The 20,914-nt window shown below is 43.5% G+C and overlaps 1 protein-coding gene across 2 annotated transcripts; it reads left to right on the top strand.

Moving 5' to 3' along the window:
* Positions 1 to 123: 123 nt before the first annotated feature.
* Positions 124 to 19,293, top strand: LOC115167816 (histone lysine demethylase PHF8). 2 transcript variants are annotated; one of them, XM_029722452.1, is made up of 21 exons: positions 124 to 435; positions 1,231 to 1,590; positions 2,491 to 2,576; positions 2,925 to 3,054; positions 3,470 to 3,630; positions 5,640 to 5,781; positions 6,062 to 6,248; positions 6,563 to 6,725; positions 9,509 to 9,596; positions 9,819 to 9,925; positions 10,043 to 10,134; positions 10,330 to 10,419; positions 10,898 to 11,173; positions 11,339 to 11,421; positions 11,530 to 11,705; positions 12,136 to 12,343; positions 12,717 to 13,060; positions 13,443 to 13,538; positions 13,754 to 13,863; positions 15,195 to 15,543; positions 19,137 to 19,293. In XM_029722452.1, the coding sequence occupies exons 2-21, from the start codon at positions 1,493 to 1,495 to the stop codon at positions 19,223 to 19,225; spliced, it is 3,075 nt and encodes a 1,024-aa protein (XP_029578312.1). In that variant the 5' UTR covers positions 124 to 435; positions 1,231 to 1,492; the 3' UTR covers positions 19,226 to 19,293. The 2 variants fall into 2 exon arrangements, with proteins under 2 accessions (XP_029578312.1, XP_029578313.1); XM_029722453.1 differs by having other exon boundaries at positions 2,934 to 3,054.
* Positions 19,294 to 20,914: the final 1,621 nt, after the last annotated feature.

Below are 20,914 nucleotides of genomic sequence, written 5' to 3' on the forward strand. Positions count from 1 at the left end.
ACACTAATTACTCAACTGTAATATAAATATTGTTTCATTTTGTGTGTAGGCCTACATTTGAAGTATTGATGTGCCGCTACTGTTGTTTTTCAGTAGCGCAACTTTATTGTTCCTTCAACTACAGACAGTCTATGCGAGTGCTTTGAAATGGCGTTGCTCCATCACAAATGTCTGTATTTCTGAGTTGTTTATAGTAACAGTGCTCATGTAGTGGTCTTTTAATCTTTTCAAACCCTGCAATATACATTTTGTGACTTAACCTACACACCTGGATATCATTTGTGGGGGAAAAAGACAATGCAGTAAGGGCTGTTTTTGAATACTTTGCGCTGCATAATAAGGCCTCATCGAGCCTCAGCCTTTCGTAAGGATTTCAACCGATTTCGAATGCTTGGCCGGTGGCCTCTCTGCAGCAATCGGACAGTTTAAATCCCGGTAAGAAATTATTTCGGACCGATTTTCTGAACGTACAACTTACTTATAGGTAATTCAATACTATTTTCACAATAAAGTAATATAAAATGCAATATAATTAGCTAAATATAGACTTATCCGCTGTTTAGCTAACGTTACCAGCTAACTTAAGTTGCTAAGCTTAGCCAATGGTGGCTAGCATGTTGCGCTAACAACTAAGTTACTGTAGCGAATAAACAGCTCGCTATGTGTGGTCATGAATTGCAACTAACGAAAAGATAGCGTTGAACTAATACACATTATTACCAGCTTGCTATGAATCGGTAACGTTCAATTACCTGCGCTTTTCGTTTGTTAGCTAGTTACGTTAGCATAGTCTAGGTACTTGCGAAAAGCCATTGTTAGCCAGGCTGCAGTGTTTACAAATCTAGCTACTATAGTTAGCTAGCTAAGCTGCTAACTGGCTAATGTTACTTTCCCTCCCCTAGTACTAGATAATTAGCCAGTTATTTGCCTGGATTCCAATTCATATGCGAGAGCTGTCAGACATTTTGCAAGGCCTATCCCTCCCCATACAGGTATTAGCCAGTTTAGAAGTGTTATTATTAGCTAGCTAACTTTTGTATTGCCTAATCGTGGGCTAGCTTACTATTCAGACCCACTGCTAGCGAGCCAAGTATAGCAACTTACAGTGAGAACCTTCGGTCAGTAAAACGACTTAGAGGAGCTTATCTTTCTTATCCTCAAATTAACACCCACATCCCTGCAGACTTTTTGACAGATATGTTTGTGCTCTCTTCTTTCCCATTTCAACAGGTGCCTAATCATGGCGAATACAATGCATCATGTGTGACAGAAAGCAGTGGGCTAGGCACCTATTCCAAGTGAAGTGACACACCACAGTTAACCTGTTACTGGCACTGCCCTGTGCTGCTTCAGTACAAACGCCATTTGAACTATATATATTTTTTCAGAGCTCAATGCAACCGTAAACTAATTCTAATTGCAAACTAGTGTCGTGCTGCCATATTCACAGAGTAGATTTAAGCCCAACTGTCAGTCAGTTTACACTCCCAGTATGGCGTCTGTTCCAGTGTACTGCCTGTGTCGCCTGCCCTACGATGTCACACGCTTTATGATCGAGTGTGACATATGTCAAGACTGGTTCCATGGAAGGTAAGTTATATTTCAGTTTCATTGAGCGTTACTACACTGAACAAAAATATAAACACAGCATGTAAAGTGTTTGTCCAATGTTAATGAGTTGCAGTAAAATATCCCAGAAATGTACCATATGCACAAAAGGCTTATTTCTCAAAGATTTTGTGCACAAATTTGTTTACATCACTGTTAGTGAGCATTTATCCTTCTCCAAGATAGTCCATCCACCTAACAGGTGTGGCATATCAAAAAGCTTCTTAAACAGCATGATCATTACACAGGTGAACCTAGTGCTGGGGACAATAAAAGGCCACTCTAAAATGTGCAGTTTTGTCACACAACGCTACAGATGTTTCAAATTATGAGGGAGCGTGCAATTGGCATGCAGACTGCAAGAATGTCCACCAGACCTTTTGTCAGAGAATTGAATGTTCATTTATGAACCATAAGCCACCTCAAACGTTGTTTTAGAGAATTTGGCAGTATGTCCAACCGGCCTCACAACCGCAGAACATGTGTATGGCATGTGTGGGCAAGCAGTTTGCTGATGTCAACGTTGTGAACAGAGTGCCCCATGGTGGCGGTGGGGTTATGGTATGGGCAGGCATAAGCTACAGACACAATTGCATTTTATCGATGGCAATTTGAATGCACAAAAGTACCATTACGAGATCCAGAGGCCCATTTTTTTTTTAAAGGTATCTTTGACCAACAGATGCATATCAGTATTCCCAGTCATGTGAAATCCATATATTAGGGCCTAATAAATGTTTCAATTGCCTGATTTCCTCATATGAACTGTAACTCAGTAAAATCAATGAAATTGGTGCATGTTGTGTTTATATTTTTGTTCAGTATAATTGCTGACTGTATACAGTGGGCTATGAGTACATTTTTGTTTGTTTGTTTGTTTAGTTGTGTTGGAGTGGAGGAAGACAAAGCAGCAGAGATTGACCTGTACCACTGTCCCAACTGTCAGGTCACCCATGGGCCCTCTGTCAGTAAGTGCCTCTCAGTCTCTTTGAATTTGCTTTCCAGGCTGTCTTTTTATATTTCACCCATATTTCAGACCTGTTTGAATCTGTAGCATCAGGTGTGCTAGTTCTGAATACATTCTGAATGGCTAGGGGTACTCTAGGACAGGATTAGGAAACCAAGCTCTATAGAAATACACATGCCAATACACATACCAATTCCTCACTTCTGTCAGTTTTGTTACCTGGTCTGCCTTTAGTAATACTAGTAGTAGTAATGAAGGTCTTGTAGTAATAGTACAGTAGTAGTGTGGTTGTAATAGCACAAGTAGTAGTAGCGTGGTTGTAATGCAAGTCTGTTGTTGTCCCCTGTATGTTCCACAGTGAGGAAGCGGCGTGGAGGTACCAAGCAGGCTGATGCTGGAGGAAGAGACACTTCTGGTCGACCGGTAAAGACGGGCAGTCCACAGTTTGTCAGGGAGCTACGAAGCCGCACCTTCCCAAGGTAAACCTCCCATATTACATTATGTCTATGCGTGTTCATTCTCTTCCACACTTTCTTTTATTTAGCATGAACATTCACCTAAAATGACCGCCTCGCAGAGAAAGTACCCAACCCGACAGCTACAATGTAAATGATTTAATGCGTAGTGCTTTGCTTGCGTCCATACAGTATAGCGTCTCAAAACTCTCGGAGTGGTCGACAATATGGCTTTTGAATCTGCATTTTTTTTAATTGTCAGATAATGTATCATTTCGAGTGGTACTTTAATAATTTTCTCAAACTTTACAGTTCTGACCTGGTTCTCACCATAGAAGTTGAATTTTGCATCATAATACCATATCTGCCATATTGAATGTACTGTTATTCTATTTCTCTGTGTCCCTCACTATTTTCCAATCTCTCTGTGTATGTGCAGTGCTGATGAGGTATTGTTAAAGCCGTCGGGGGCCCAGCTGACAGTGGAGTTCCTGGAAGAGCGCTCATTCAGTGTTCCTGTCATGGTCCTCAGGAGGGACGGCCTTGGGATGAACCTGCCCCCGGGGAACTTCGGAGTCAACGACGTAGAGCACTACATCGGTAAAATTTTGGTTTCACATGCAGTTATTTTAATATTTGCTTGTTTTCCCCACATGATTAAATAGTTGTCTTCTATTGTACCTTTACCTACCTTAGTTGAATGCACTGACTCTAAGTAAGTCTCCCTGGATAAGGGCATCTGCTCAATTCAATGATTAAAATGTCAATGTAAACCTGCAACTCTAGATACAGTACAAGGCTCTGTCATACCTGCTCTTTAACTAGTCACGTCTCAACTTGACATGCCATTACCATAAGAGATACAGTGGGGGGAAAAAGTATTCGATCCCCTGCTGATTTTGTACGTTTGCCCACTGACAAAGAAAGGATCAGTCTATAATTTTAATGGTAGGTTTATTTCAACAGTGAGAGACAGAATAACAACAAAAATATCCAGAAAAACGTATGTCAGAAATGTTATAAATTGATTTGCATTTTAATGAGGGAAATAAGCGTTTCACCCCCTCTAAATCAGAAAGATTTCTGGATCCCAGGTGTCTTTTATACAGGTAACGAGCTGAGATTAGGAGCACACTCTTAAAGGGAGTGCTCCTAACCGCAGCTTGTTACCTGTAAAAAAGACACCTGTCCACAGAAGCAATCAATCAATCAGATTCCAAACTCTCCACCATGGCCAAGACCAAAGAGCTCTCCAAGGATGTCAGGGACAAGATTGTAGACTTACACAAGGCTGGAATGGGCTACAAGATCATCGCCAAGCAGCTTGGTGAGAAGGTGACAACATTTGGTGCGATTATTCGCAAATGGAAGAAACACAAAAGAACTCAATATCCCTCGGCCTGGGGCTCCATGCAAGATCTCACCTCGTGGAGTTGCAATGATCATGAGAACGGTGAGGAATCAGCCCAGAACTAAACGAAGGATCTTGTCAATGATCTCAAGGCAGCTGGGACCATAGTCACCAAGAAAACAATTGGTAACACACTATGCCGTGAAGGACTGAAATCCTGCAGCGCCCGCAAGGTCCCCATGCTCATACATATACATATACATGCCCATCTGAAGTTTGCCAATGAACATCTGAATGACTCAGAGGACAACTGGTGAAAGTGTTGTGGTCAGATGAGACCAAAATGGAGCTCTTTGGCATCAACTCAACTCGCCATGTTTGGAGGAGGAGGAATGCTGCCTATGACCCCAAGAACACCATCTCCACTGTCAAACATGGAGGTGGAAACATTATGCTTTGGGGGTGTTTTTCTGCTAAGAGGACAGGACAACTTCACCACATCAAAGGGACGATGGACGGGGCCATGTACCGTCAAATCTTGGGTGAGAACCTCCTTCCCTCAGCCAGGGCATTGAAAATGGGTCGTGGATGGGTATTCCAGCATGACAATGACCCAAAACACAAGGCCAAGGCAACAAAGGAGTGGCTCAAGAAGAAGCACATTAAGGTCCTGGAGTGGCCTAGCCAGTCTCCAGACCTTAATCCCATAGAAAATCTGTGGAGGGAGCTGAAGGTTCGAGCTGCCAAACGTCAGCTTCGAAACCTTAATGACTTGGAGAAGATCTGCAAAGAGGAGTGGGACAAAATCCCTCCTGAGATGTGTGCAAACCTGGTGGCCAACTACAAGAAACCTCTGACCTCTGTGATTGCCAACAAGGGTTTTGCCACCAAGTACTAAGTCATGTTTTGATGGGTTAAATACTTATTTCCCTCATTTAAAATGCAAATCATTTTATAACATTTTTAACATGCGTTTTTCTGGATTTTTTTTGTTGTTATTCTGTCTCTCACTGTTCAAATAAACCTACTATTAAAATTATAGACTGATAATTTCTTTGTAAGTGGGCAAACGTACAAAATCAGCAGGGGATCAAATACTTTTTTCCCCCACTGTATAAGCTAGAGTAAACTACAGTCTTATCTCGCACAACAAGACCTCTGTGAAGTTGAGATGTATATGATCACGGTGCAGGAATAAAGCACTCTGTGTGGGGAGCGGCAAGACGTGTTTTGTTTGTTGATTGCGTGTTGTCTATAGGTCCGGACAGGGAGATTGATGTGATTGACGTGTCTCGCCAAGCTGACCTGAAGATGCGCCTAGGGGACTTTGTGGAGTACTACAACAGCCCCAACAGAGACCGAGTCCTCAACGTCATCAGCCTAGAGTTCTCTGAGACCAGGTACACCACACTGCTTGTTCTTGTGTCAATGCAGTCCACTCATTGGTTGGTATTGGTCTCTAGGGGTCTTCCTTGTCACCAGTACATCATTTGGTTGAACAAAAGTTACATTTTGCCAGAGCCATACAGAGTAAGATATGGCTCTGTATAATATATATTTTTTGTAGGTAAAAGTTGTTTAAGTACTTTTGCAGTTGTATAAAATGCTAGAATACTTGGACTGAATTTGGTGTTTAATTACACAAAATTAATTACACAAAATGTCAATTTTCTGTCACAGGCTGTCAAATTTGGTGGAGACTCCGAAGATAGTGAGGAAGCTATCGTGGGTGGAGAACCTGTGGCCTGAGGAGTCCGTGTTTGAGCGGCCCAACGTCCAGAAGTACTGCCTCATGGGGGTCAAGGACAGCTACACAGACTTCCACATCGACTTCGGAGGTACCTCTGTCTGGTACCATGTACTACGGGTAAGAAGAGGGCAGTTATTGGGAAATTTTTTGGGCCAGATTGTGTAAAGGGACTGTTGGAACTAGACATTCTTCCTGCTGTGCTAACATGCATAATTGGAGCATTATATACTAGGAGACTTAAGAGAGATAGAACATTTGAATGTATGATGTCCATGCCTGACTTTACCTTGTTCATCATTGTAATGCTGTGTCTGTCTGACGGATGAAAATTCTCTCCTTTTAACTCTTCCACTTTCACGTTGATGTGGAAACGGAAAGGTTGATTAATGAGCACTGTCACTGTTAGATACATGTCTACGTGTGTCTCTCAGGGTGAGAAGATCTTCTACCTGATCTCCCCCACGCCGGCCAACCTTGCCTTGTTTGAGCGCTGGAGCTCCTCGTCCAATCAGAACGAGATGTTCTTCGGGGACCAGGTGGACATGTGCTACAAGTGCTCTGTCAAACAGGGGAACACGCTCTTCATCCCAACAGGTATTCACCCTCTTCATTTACCCAGGTATTCAACAAAGTTTGGTCAGATGTTATGGTTTGTCTTCTGAAACAGGGACTAGTGCTGTGACAGGCCTGTTATTGATTCTGGTGATGTGTTTTACATACAGTGCATTCCTGATGGAGCTTGTCAGAACTCCATATATTATGTGCCAGTTTACATACAGTACCAGTCAAAAGTTTGGACACACCTACTCATTCAAGAGTTTTTCGTAATTTTTATTATTTTCTACATTGTAGAATAATAGTGAAGGCATCAAAACTATGAAATAACACATATGGAGTCATGTAGTAACCAAAATACATTTAAACAAATCAAAATATATTTTATATTTGAGATTCTTCAAAGTAGCCACCCTTTGCCTTGATGACAGTTTTGCACACTGTTGGCATTCTCTTAACCAGCTTCATGAGGAATGCTTTTCCAACAGTCTTGAAGGAGTTCCCACATATGCTGCACTTGTTGGCTGCTTTTCCTTCACTCTGTGGTCCAACTCATCCCCAACCATCTCAATTGGGTTGAGGTCGGGTGGTTATGGAGGCCAGGTCATCTGATGCAGCACTCCATCACTCTCCTTGGTCAAATAGCCCTTACACAGCCTGGAGTGCTGGGTCCTTGTCCTGTTGAAAAACAAATGATTGTCGCACTAAGCGCAAACCAGATGGGATGGCGTATCGCTGCAGAATGCTTTGGTAGCCATGCTGTTTAAGTGTTCCTTGAATTCTATATAAATCACAGACAGTGTCACCAGCAATGCAACATCACACCTCCTCCATGCTTCACGGTGGGAACCACACATGCGGAGATCATCCGTTCACCTACTCTGCATCTCACAATGACACGGCGGTTGAAATCAAAAATCTCAAATGTGGACTCATCAGACCAAAGGCCAGATTTCCACCGGTGAAAGTCCATTCCTCGTGTTTCTTGGTCCAAACAAGTCGCTTCTTCTTATTAGTGTCCTTTAGTAGTGGTTTCTTTGCAGCAATTCAACCATGAAGGCCTGATTGGAACAGTTGATGTTGAGAGGTGTCTTTTTCTTCAAATCTGTGAAACATTTATTTGGGCTGCAGTTTGAGGCTGGTAACTCTAATGAACGTATCCTCTGCAGCTGAGGTACCTCTGGGTCTTCCTTTCCTGTGGTGGTCCTCATGAGAGCCAGTTTCATCATAGCATTTGAAGAAAGTTTAAAAGTTCTTGACATTTTCTGCATTGACTGACCTTCATGTCTTAAAGTAATGATGGACTGTCATTTCTCTTTGCTTATTTGAGCTGTTCTTGCCATAATATGGACTTGGTATTTTACCAAATAGGGCTATCTTCTGTATACCAACCTTACCTTGTCACAACACAACTGATTGGCTCAAACGCATTAAGAAGGGAAGAAATTCCACAAATTAACTTTCAACAAGGCACACCAACAAGGCACACCTGGTTGAGAGAATGCCAAGTGTGTGCAAAGCTGTCATCAAGGCAAAGAAAGGGTGGCTGCTTTGAAGAATCTGAAATATAAAATATATTTTGATTTGTTTATCAGTTTTTTTGGTTACTACATGATTCCATATGTGTTATTTCAATGTAGAAAATAGTCAAAATGAAGAAAAACCCTTGAATGAGTAGGTATGTCCAAACTTTTAACTGGTAGCGTACAGTTGAAGTCGGAAGTTTACATACACTTGTTGGAGTCATTTACATACACTTGTTGTTGGAGTCATTAAAACTCGTTTTTCAACCACTCCACAAATTTCTTGTTAAACAAACTATAGTTTTGGCAAGTCGGTTAGGACATCTACTTTGCATGACACCAGTAATTTTTCCATCAATTGTTTACAAACAGATCATTTCACTTATAATTCACTGTATCACAATTCCAGTGGGTCAGAAGTTTACATACACTAAGTTGACTGTGCCTTTAAACAGCTTGGAAAATTCCAGAAAATGATGTCATGGCTTTAGAAGCTTCTGGTAGGCTAATTGACATCATTTGAGTCAATTGGAGGTGTACCTGTGGATGTATTTCAAGGCCTACCTTCAAACTCAGTGCGTCTTTGCTTGACATCATGGGAAAATCAAAAGAAATTAGGCAAGACCTAAGAAAAAAAATGGTAGACCTCCACAAGTCTGGTTCATCCTTGGAAGCAATTTCCAAACGCCTGAAGGTACCACGTTCATCTGTACAAACAATAGTATGCAAGTTTAAACACCATGGGACCACACAGCTGTCATACCGCTCAGGAAAGAGACGCGTTCTGTCTCCTAGAGATGAACGTACTTTGGTGCGAAAAGTGCAAATCAATTCCAGAACAACAGCAAAGGACCTTGTGAAGATGCTGGAGGAAACAGGTACAAAAGTATCTATATCCACAGTAAAACGAGTCCTATGTCGACAACCTGAAAGGCCGCTCATCAAGGAAGAAGCCACTGCTCCAAAACCGCCATAATATAGCTTGACTTCGGTTTGCAACTGCACATGGGGACAAAGATTGTACTTTTTGGAGAAATGTTCTCTGGTCTGATGAAAAAATATATAACTGTTTGGCCATAATGACCATCGTTATGTTTGGAGGAAAAGGGGGAAGCTTGCAAGTCGAAGAACATCATCCCAACCGTGAAGCATGGAGGTGGCAGAATCATGTTGTGGGGGTGCTTTGCTGCAGGAAGGACTGGTTCACTTCACAAAATAGATGGTGTCATGAGGAAGGACATTTTTTTTTACCTGTATATGCCTGAGGGTTTTCAATGTACCTGTGTGTCTCTCTCTCAGGATGGATCCATGCTGTACTGACTCCTGTGGACTGCGTGGCTTTCGGAGGGAATTTCCTACACAGTCTCAACATTGACATGCAGCTCCGGTAAGTCCCTTCACTCCTGCCTCCTACTAAAACGTGAGTCGCATCACTTGCGGCACTCAGTTTATCTGAACTGATCATAGCAACCTTTCTCTACCGTTCATAACTACAATGCCATTTTGAAAATGGCTCACTCAATACATTTCCATTACCGTTGTACTATACATTCCAATTATCAAATGTTTATAACCATTCACCCTGTGTTCTGTCTTCTTTCCCCATCAGAGCGTATGAAATAGAGAAGAGGTTGAGTACAGCCGACCTGTTCAGTTTCCCAAACTTTGAGACGGTGTGCTGGTATGTTGGCAAGCACCTGCTTGACACATTCAGAGGTGAGGTGCTTCATGATAAACCATGCTTTTTCCCCCCTCTGCTCTCTAATGAACTGCATTTCTTTGGGCAATGTTTGTCAAGAACCTTGATAACTTCTATGTTGGTCTACATTGCAGGTCTGAGAGAGAACCGCAGACACCCTGCTACCTACCTGGTCCACGGAGCCAAGGCCCTCAACAACGCTTTCCGTATCTGGACACGCAAAGAGGTAGCTCTTTACTGTAGGCCCCCTTATGTCTGCATTCATCAAGCCTTTATAGCAGCCACTGAAGACGTTATAACATCCTTCATTGTCAGTCGTAAACATTATGAACAATGGCACAAGATGTCAGGAAGCTAGTTGTAATGGGCGCTATAGTCCTTTGTGTCTTATGGTGCCCTTGTTTTTTTGTCCTCCCGCCAGTCGCTGACTGACCACGAGGTGGAGATTCCAGAGACCATTAAGACTCAGCAGCTGGTCAAGGACCTGGCCAAGGAGATACGACTGGTGGAGGTAAGCTGGCCTGGGGAGGTGGAGACACTGACAACTATTTCATTTTTTAAAATTGATTATATTTATTTATTTAACCTTTTTATTTAACTAGGCAAGTCAGTTAAGAACAAATTCTTATTTACAACGACGGCCTACCCCGGCCAAACATGGACGACACTGGGCCAATTGTGCGCCGCCCTATGGAACTCCCAATCACAGCCAGATGTGATTCAGCCTGGATTCAAACCAGGGACTGTAGTGACGCCTCTTGCACTGAGATGCAGTGCCTTAGACCGCTGCACCACTCGGGAGCCCAAAAGAGTACACTTAGGCAAACTGAGCCGAGCTACTGGACTGGCCTAGTTATTCATCTACCATAATATCTGAGCCAGTACAGTTCAGGTCGCCACTATAGTGAGTCCCTATCAGGCATATGAGTGTGTATGAATTAATTTCAGTCTGGCTTACTGAGAGTGCTCTGTCCTCTCTGCCACTCCAGGACATCTTCCAGCAAGGCCGTCCTGCGGCTCCTTTCACCTCTACACAGGGCTTCCCCTCGCCCCTCCCCAAAGCCTCCCCTCTAGCCGTCTCCCAGAGCCCTGGCCGCCCCCCGGGGAAGAAGAGAGGCCCCAAACCCAAGGATGTGTCCCCCAGCCCCAAAAAGAAGGGCCAAAAGGGCTTAATGAAAGAGGCAGGAGAGCTGGACCTCCTGGAGATCCACACCAAACACACACTGAAGAAATGCCAATCTGGTAACAAGAAAAACAAGAACAAGGTACGTCTGTTCAATTGGTGATTGATGTGCCTTGTCCCTGTCAAATACATTTAAAAAATGAAATGTAAATTAAATAGTCCTTTTACCTCAAAAGAAAATCCCTCTGGGACAAAGAAAGTTGATTTGTGATGCTAATGGGTGCTTGTGATTTCTCTCCATCTCCAGTTTGAGCTACCCTTGGAGGAGTTCCAGGGGAAAATGAGCAAGAGCAAACTGAAGCTGGTGCTGACCAACGGCAAAATACAGGGGTAAGACCGGGGTGTCAGGCGACCCTCTTTATCTCTTATCACGTTCTGTTTGCATTTGACATTGTGTCATCGACACGTTCATAGAAGTTTCTTTCTTTCCGACCACAGGAGGAAGGGTGGTCGTTCGGGCGGCAGTAACAGTGCCGGCCGAGCACCTCACTTCCAGCACCATGCTATGGGAGGGTCTGCCCTGTCAGACTTTGAATCAGAGGACGAGCTACAGATTGACGAGACACCTCCTCCACGACGCAAGGCTGGGGGGTCCAGCAAGAAGAAACTTAGTGGTAAGTTTACATGATATAGTACAAATGGAAATATACTTCGAGAACACTTCTTTCGTGATAGCATTACTAAGCAATAAAAAACCGTTTTCTGATCTTCTTGGGGCATTCGGTTCAGCCTTCTGAGCCTTGAGGCTAAATTGATAAGCAATAAAAACACTTTTTAGGCGTCCTTTGGGATAGAGTGACCTAATCTACCAGTCAGTTATATCATTGGTGTCTGGGGCAGGTTTGGTCCGTTGGTGGAGCAAGGAACAAACTATAAACTCGTATGTATGCCTGTATCGTTTTCCATCAGAGCACATGTTGTAACAACCTTTTGCCTAGAAAAACGTACAAATGTAGCATTTCAATTAGTTCCTCCCCATTTCACACAGTTTCAAATGGTATTCTTCCATTTTGTGCCTACTGAACAAGACCCTGTTTCCGTCAGGTCTTCCTAGGAAGCTGCCGAGGGCCAAGCCATGCTCTGACCCCCATCGCATCAGAGAACCAGGAGAGGTGGACTTTGACATTGAGGAGGACTACACCACAGATGAGGAGGAGACCATGACTGTCCATGGCGTGAAGGGTGGAGCAGGGGGAATCCTGGACCTGCTGAAAGCCAGCAAACAGGTGGCAGGGCTGGACTCTGCACTCAGGTAGGGCCTGACTGACACTTCTGGACATTTCAGAAACCTCAATCATATTGTTTTATTCTCAATACCAGCCCTCTGCAACTTGTGTTCAGATATTCTGAGCAGTCAGACTACCACATATTGTCTTATCTATTTGAACTCAAGTCAATCATTCGAAAAATGTATTTGCGTTCTGCCTTGGCATCAGATTGCCAATGGAAAAATGTATCCAAAATGGGAGCCAATGAAGTTGGGAGGATGAATGTTTCACTCACTGCCTTCATAAACAGAACAGGTTAACTTGCGTAATATACATTTTTGCAACATATGTCCTCTACATTTTAGTGCTGTTTGTGTGGTGATCACTCATCTCTTGTCCTCCCTCTCCACCCTCCAGTGAGGAAGCCCCAGCCTCTCCCAGCACGCGAGATGCCATCCAGGGCATGCTCTCCATGGCCAACCCTCCATCCTCTTCCTCCTCCTCCTCTTCCTCCTCTTCCTCCCCTCGGTCTGTCTCCGGAGGGCTTTCTGAAGGCCTGGGCATGGTCAAAGAGAAAGGAGGGCGGGCCGTGTGGGTGACAGGAGCCAATAAGAGCAGAGGGGGGGGAGCCTCCAAAGAGAAGACAACGTTCCAACGCCCTGGGAAGCGGCCTGTCAAGCGGCCAGCCCGTCACCTTAGCGACGAGGACAGCCCAGACGAGCAGGAAACTCTGGGCACCTGTTTTAAAGACGCCGAGTATGGTGAGTCAGAGGAATAATCTCTATTGAGAAGAGCTCAGATGGCACCCTATTCCCTGTATAGTGCACTACTTCTGACCAGGTGAGTCATAGGAGGAAGTAGCACAAGAACATACCCCCGGCCTGGCTACTGCTCAGAGACTACTCCCCTCGCCCTGGCTGCATTACTTTTGGAATGGTCTCAAATTTGCACCCTCCGCCAAACTGGTTCCCCAGGCGAGCTAAAACAAGTGCACGAACATTGGGTTTGGCTCACCTGGGAACTAAGTCATGGTCTAATCAAGGCACTATGATGGATACTAAACGAAATGATCCAATGATGTCACCGTCATTATCCTGCCTGCCTGCTCAACCCTCCTAAACAACCCCTGTGTGTGTGTTTCAGTCTATCCCTCCCTAGAGTCTGATGAGGAGGACCATGCCAACAAGGCCAAGATGAAGAGGAAGAAAAACTGGGACGACACTCCTTGGAGCCCCAAAGGTACTCACTACTCAACCCCTTTTCAATGGGTTGTCAACTTAGTCACTGAATGTTAGACAGTGGACATGTTTCATGACCAAACCGACAGCGAAGGACATTTGTTGATACTTGTTGAACATGTAGTAACATGTAGTAACCATCTGTAGGCGGACTCTCCAAATAAAGTTTTACCAATCATTGATTAATTCCGCTAACATATTTTCATGTTTCCTCAGCCCGGGTAACCCCCACCCTGCCTAAACAGGAGCGCCCAGTGAGGGAGGGGGCCAGAGTGGCGTCTGTAGAGACTGGCCTTGCTGCAGCTGCTGCCAAACTGGCACAACAGGTGAGATGAGAGGAGGGGAAATACTTTTGGTCATGTAGTGTATGTGGACACCTGCTCGTCCAACATCTCATTCCAAAACGATGGGCATTAATATGGAGTTGGTCCCCCTCTTTGCTGCTATAACAGCCTCCACTCTTCTGGGAAGGCTTTCCACTAGATGTTGGAACTTTGCTGCGAGGACTTGCTTCCATTCAGCCACGAGCATTAGTGAGGTCGGGCACTGATGTTGGGAGATGAGGCCTGGCTCGCAGTCGGCGTTCCAATTCATCCCAAAGGTGTTCAATGGGGTTGAGGTCAGGGCTCTGCAGGCCAGTCAAGTTCTCCCACACCGATCGCGACAAACCATCACTCCTGAGAACGTGTTTCCACCACTCCAGCCGACGCTTGGCATTAGGCATGGTGATCTTAGGCTTGTGTGCAGCTGCTCGGCCTTGGAAACCCATTTCATGAAGCTCCGACGAACATTTGTTGTGCTGACGTTGCTTCCAGAGGAGGTTTAGAACTCTGTAGTGAACGTTGCAACCGAGGACAGACAATTTTTTTACGCGCTTCAGCACTCGGCGGTCCCGTTCTGTGAGCTTGTGTGGCCTACCACTTCGCAGCTGAGCAGTTGGTTCTCCTAGACGTTTCCACTTCACAATAACAGCACTTACAGTTGACCTTCGGCAACTCTAGCAGGGCAGAAATTTGACAAACTGATTTGTTGGAAAGGAGGCATCCTATAGCGGTGCCACGTTTTAAAGTCACTGAGCTCTTCAGTAAGGCCATTCTACTGTCAATGTTTGTCTATGGAGATTGCATGGCAGTGTGCTCAATTTTATACAACTGTCAGCATCGGGTGTGGCTGAAATAACCAAATCCACAAATTTGAAGCGGTGTCCACATACTTTTGTATATAGTGTATGTTAGGGGACAGTTTGGGACAAGTTCATGTTCTGAGAGAGGTAGGGCAGGTAGCGGTAGTGCCCTTTACTAAATCTTACACCCATTCAAATACATTTTGAAGGCTCCTGAGTGGCGCAGCGGTCTAAGGCGCTACATCTCAGTGCTAGAGGCGTCACTAATGACCCTGGTTCGATTCCAGGCTGTATCACAACCGGCCATGATTGAGAGTCCCATAGGGCGACGCACAATTGGCCCGGTGTAGGCCGTCATTGTAAATAAGAATTTGTTCTTAACTGACGTGCCTAGTTAAATAAAAAAATTAAGATGTGACAATCACCAAAAACGGACAAATGAGAGCCAAATGTTGAGATGCTACCCTCTGAGGAGCTAGGGAATATGATTGAATGTCAACTGCTGTCTAATATTTCTATTGTTTATTCATCAAGGAGATCCAGAAACCCACCAAGAGGAAGTACACCAAAAAGCCCCGCCCCGTTGCCCCACCACAGCCACCTCCTCAGGCCGAGCCGTCCCCTTCCTCCCCCCCTCTAGCCCCGGAGCCTCCCACCCCTGACTTAAGCCCTGAGCAGAGGGTGGAGTGCTACTCTGCCAGCCTACTGGACCATGAGTACACGGCGGGCCCTGGGGGCCCCAGAGGGAGTGCGGCTATGGCTCCTGGGGTGTTCCTCACCTCCAGACGGCCCTCCCTCTCCCCCCAGAACAGCAGCACTTACTCCCCCTCGGCAGCCTCCCCCGCTGGGCTAGCTAGTCCCGGCAGCGCTGGAGCTGGTGGAGGTAAGTGCATAAGTGCTTGGGGTAATTGTCTTGCTGGAAGATCCACTTTTGGCCAACTTGCTGCATCCTGGCAGAGGCAACAAGGTTTTGGGCAAAATGTCCTGGTACTGGGTAAAGTTTGATGCCGTTGACCTTATTTTCTGTATACGCATCCTTCTTTCAACGCCAAACCAACCACTGGTGTGGGTGGCCAAAGAGCTCAAGACATTTCAGTCTAAAACCTGGTTGCCTCTTCCAGGAGGATGAAACCTGGCCACAAGTGGATCTTCCAGCAAGACAATTACCCTAAGAACACATCAAAATCCACAAAGAAATGGTTAATTGACCACAAAATCAACATTTTGCAATAGCCATCTGTCTCTGGACTTGAACCTAATTGAAAACCTGTGGTTTGAATTGAAGAGGGAAGTCCATAAGCACTGACAAAGGATATCAAGGATCTGGAAAGTTGCTGTATAGATGAATGGTCTAAGATCCCTCCCAATTGGGGCGGCAGGTAGCCTAGTGGTTAGAGCATTGGACTAGTAACCGAAAGGTTGCAAGATTGAATCCCCGAGCTGACAAGGTAAAAATCTGCCGTTCTGCCCCTGAACAAGGCAGTTAACCCACTGTTTCTAGGCCGTCATTGAAAATAAGAATTTGTTCTTAACTGACTTGCCTAGTTAATTAAAATATGTTCTCCAATCTCATAAAATATTTTAGAAAAAGGCTCAGTACCGTTCTCCTCGCAAAGGTGATGGTGCTGAAGTATTGGAAATAAGGGTGCCAATCATTTGGACCTCTATCTTTTTGAGAGAACATATTACTTGTTAAAATCTCTTTCTCTGAGCAATTTTATAAGTATAATAATATATACACTGAACAAAAAAAACACAACATGTAAAGACATTTTTCATACACACAAAAATATAATTTTCCTCATTTTGTGGAGACGTTTGTTTACATCCCTGTTAGATTATCTTGGCAAAGGAGAAATGTTCACTATCTACTAGACAGGTGTGGCATATCAAGAAGCATGATCATTACACAGGTGCACCTTGTGCTGTGGACAATAAAGGCCACTCTAAAATGTGCAGTTTTGTCACACAACACAATGCCACAGATGTCTCAAGTTTTGAGAGCGCGTGCAATTGGCATGCTGACTGCAGGAATGTCCACTAGAGCTGTTTCCAGAGAATTTAATGTTAATTTCTCTACCATAAGCCGCATCCAACGTCGTTTTTGAGAATTTGGCAGTACGTCCAACTGGTCTCACAGCCTCAGACCACATGTAACTACGCCAGCCCAGGACCTCCACATCTGGCTTCTTCACGTGTGGGATCGTCTGAGGCCAGCCACCTGGACAGCTGATGAAACTGCGGGTTTGCAGAACCAAAGAATTTCTGCACAAATTGTCAGAAACTGTCTCAGGGAAGCTCGGCTGCGTGCTCGTCGTCCTCACCAGGATCCTGACCTGACTGCAGTACGGCATTGTAACCGACTTTAGTGGGCAAATGCTCACCTTCGATGGCCACTGACACGCTGGAGAAGTGTGCTCATCACAGATTAATCCCGATTTCAACTGTACTGGGCAGTTGGCAAACAGCGTGTATGGCATCGTGTGGGCGAGCGGTTTGCTGATGTCAACGTTATGAACAGAGGGCTCTGTCAATGATTGGTAGAACAGAGATACCGTGACGAGATCCTGAGGCCCACTGTCATGCCATTCATCGACCGCCATCACCTCATGTTTCAGCATGATAATGCACAGTCCCATTTTACAAAGATCTGAACACAATTCCTGGAAGCTTGAAAATGTCCCAGTTCTTCCATGCCCTGCATACTCACCATACATGTCACCCATTGAGCATGCTTGGGATGCTCTAGTTCAACGTGTACGACAGCATGTTCCAATTCCCGCCAATATCCAGCAACTTCGGACAGTGATTTGAAGAGCAGTGGGACTACATTCCACAGGCCACAATCAACAGCCTGATCAACTCTATGCGAAGGAGATGTGTCGCGCTGCTTGAGGCAAATGGTGGTCACACCAGATACTGACTGGTTTTCTGATCCACGCCTCTACTTTTTTAAAAGATCTCTGTGACCAACAGATGCATATCTGTATTCCCAGTCATGTGAAATCCATAGATTAGGGCCTAATGAATTTATTACAATTAACAGATTTCCTTATATGAACTGTAACTGAGTAAAATCTTTGAAATTGTTGATTGTTGCGTTTATTTTTGTTCAGTGTAATCTTCCCTTTTTTTCATACACAATATAGTTCAGACATCATGAAAATTAATGAACCATTTTTTGGGGGGGGTCTAACGCACAGCTGACGGAATGACGACAATCCAGCGCAGCAGCACACAGAAATAGAATAGGCTTGCTTCATCTAACCCTGGCAATTTGACTGGTTAACTAATTCGTACACTCACAATGGCTGCCTGGTATTGTGATGCAATAATTTCCATGGTAATGTGAATGTTCATTCAAATGATGTTTAACTGATGTGCCTCATGCAATGGAATGTATTTTTTTTGTATGGATGTCAACCCCAACACATGTTCATGTCATTGTTACCGATCAACTACATTACAGTTAAAAATGATTTGGACCACCAGCAACCATTTCTGTATGCTAGCTATGCTAACCATCTTATACAAACGTTAGTTAGCATTTAGTAGTCACTTCAAAATGTTATGTAGCAAATATATCCAAATTGGACTGAAGTAAGCACATTGTGGGCCTGTTACAGTACATAAAACATGAAGGTTTTGGCAAATAGCCACTATGTTAGATCAGATTTGTTGAATGTTCTCCAATCTGGTAAATGGAACTTCTGCGTTCCAATGACTCCTTTACCACATCTATGGCTGCCAGTCCACCCATTATGAGGACGCCCATTCTATTAATTATATTTCTATGGCAGCACATGCAGTCAGTTGCGGAGGAGAGGAGAAAATGTGCACCCCTCGCCCAAACAGTTATTACAGTGACAGCGGTCATTTGGCTGACCAATTACCATCATCCAAAATTCCATGATCATCACTTACCTATTTTTTTTGCTCATCTTTAGTCTTTATTAAGGGTGCCAATAATTTCGGTCATGGCTGTAGAAACACACAGCACATAGACATGAGCTCAGGGGTTAAAATTCTTTCTCCGTCACTGTGACGGATTTCTTTCATATGGATTCATTTTTGTTCATTATTTTAATAATACATGTTTTTATTCAATTGAAAAGGACTGTAATTGGTAAAACTTGCAGAGTACATGTACAAATGATCCTCTTTCCCTAAAAGCATGATGGTCATTACTTTTTTATTTTATTTTTTTTACTACATGAAAGTGAAAGTTAACTTGGCCCCACAGAAAAGCAATCTGAGATCGATTTTTCTGTTGTTGCTGTAACCCCTGTGAGTTGTGTTCATTAGGGCACACAACAGAATACATTTCAGAGCGGAAAATGAAAATTACCTCTCCAGATAATCCCTCACTGCTTCAGCCTGTTTTCCTCCATTTGATGTCTAATGAACAGGATTCACAAATGTGACAATGTGTTTTCTTACCCATTGCCTTATTCCTTCTTTCTACCTCCATCTCAGGGAAACGTCCAAAGAAAGGACTTGCAACAGCAAAACAGAGACTAGGAAAGATTCTGAAAATACACCGCAATGGGAAGCTTCTCCTGTGAGAGGTGGTTCGGGAGATATGGACGGATGGAGGACAGATGGATGTAAATTAAAGAGGACCTGAAAGACATGACTGCTTTAAGAGAGACTGTTTATATTTTTTAATCTATAATTCCATTTTTTTTCATCTGGTATCTTCACCTGCACCTGTCATCCACTCATGTTCTCACTCTATTACCCCTTTCCAGTCCTCTTAATAATTCAGAATTGATTGAATCTATATAGCTGTTTTGTAGCGCTGAAATAGTCAGCATTCTACTTTGGTACTCTGCTTTCACATTTGGTATTATTCATACTTTGATATGAATGAATATATATATATATATATATATACACACACACTACCGTTCAAAAGTTTGGGGTCACTTAGAAATGTCCCTGGTTTTGAAAGAAAAGCATATTTTTTGTCCATTAAAATAACATCAAATTGATCAGAAATACAGTGTAGACATTGTTAATGTTGTAAATGACTATTGTAGCTGGAAACGGCTGATTTTTAAAAAATGGAATATCTACATAGGCATACAGAGGCCCACTATCAGCAACCATCACTGCTGTGTTCCAATGGTACATTGTGTTAGCTAATCCAAGTTTAAAGGGCTAATTGATCATTAGAAAACCCTTTTGCAATTATATTAGCACAGCTGAAAAGTGTTCTGATTCAAGAAGCAATAAAACTGTCCTTTTTTAGACTAGTTGAGATCAGAAGCATCAGCATTTGTGGGTTCGATTACAGGCTCAATATGGCCAGAAACAAATAACTTTCTTTTGAAACTCATCTATTCTTGTTCTGAGAAATGAAGGCTATTCCATGCGAGAAATTGCCAAGAAACTTTAGATCTCATACAACGCTGTGTACTACTCCCTTCACAGAACAGCGCAAACTGGCTCTAACCAGAATAGAAAGAGGAGTGGGAGGCCCCGGTGCACAACTGAGCAAGAGAGCAAGTACATTAGAGTGTCTAGTTTGAGAAACCGACACCTCACAAGTCCTCAACTGAGCCTGTAATCGAACCCACAAATGCTGATGCTCCAGATACTCAACTAGTCTAAAGAAGGCTAGTTTTCTTGCTTCTTTAATCAGAACAACAGTTTTCAGCTGTGGTAACATAATTGCAAAAGGGTTTTCTAATGATCAATTAGCCTTTTAAACCGGTAAACTTGGATTAACTGATAATGGGCCTCTGTACGCCTATGTAGATATTCCATAAAAAATCAGCCGTTTCCAGCTACAATAGTCAATTACAATATTAACAATGTCTACACTGTATTTCTGATCAATTTGAAGTTATTTTAATGAACAAAAAATATGCTTTTCTTTCAAAAACAAGGACATTTCTAAGTGACCCCAAACTTTTGAACGGTAGTGTATATATTGAGGAGCATGTAAGCATTTAGTTGGTCATGCACCGCTCAGATCAATTGAACATGTATGGATCAATTAATTGCTATATGATCTAATCATTTAACCCATTAAACCTACATGCAAGAGGCATGTATTCATCAAATTGACAATGAAAAATGTCTGAAATAATTTGTAGTTGATTTATAGTAAAACAATTCTTAGATTTTATTATGAAACCCATGATATGACCCATTCTTCACTTGACATGGGTCTCTCTATGTGGGTGAGTGGGTGTGCTTGAAGTCAAAAGGGGTGAAGGTTTTAAATGGGTAAATAAAATATACAT

This window comes from Salmo trutta, chromosome 30, assembly GCF_901001165.1.
Source record: "Salmo trutta chromosome 30, fSalTru1.1, whole genome shotgun sequence".
Lineage (NCBI taxonomy): Eukaryota > Metazoa > Chordata > Actinopteri > Salmoniformes > Salmonidae > Salmo > Salmo trutta.

What these genes read in the sequence shown, in the direction of transcription:
- LOC115167816 (XM_029722452.1), top strand. Translation starts at nt 1,493, where the DNA reads ATGGCGTCTGTTCCAGTGTACTGCCTGTGTCGCCTGCCCTACGATGTC. An exon ending in CAAGACTGGTTCCATGGAAG is followed by an intron (nt 1,591 to 2,490) that starts GTAAGTTATATT and finishes TTGTTTGTTTAG; the next exon opens with TTGTGTTGGAGTGGAGGAAG. An exon ending in CACTCCTTGGAGCCCCAAAG is followed by an intron (nt 13,539 to 13,753) that starts GTACTCACTACT and finishes ATGTTTCCTCAG; the next exon opens with CCCGGGTAACCCCCACCCTG.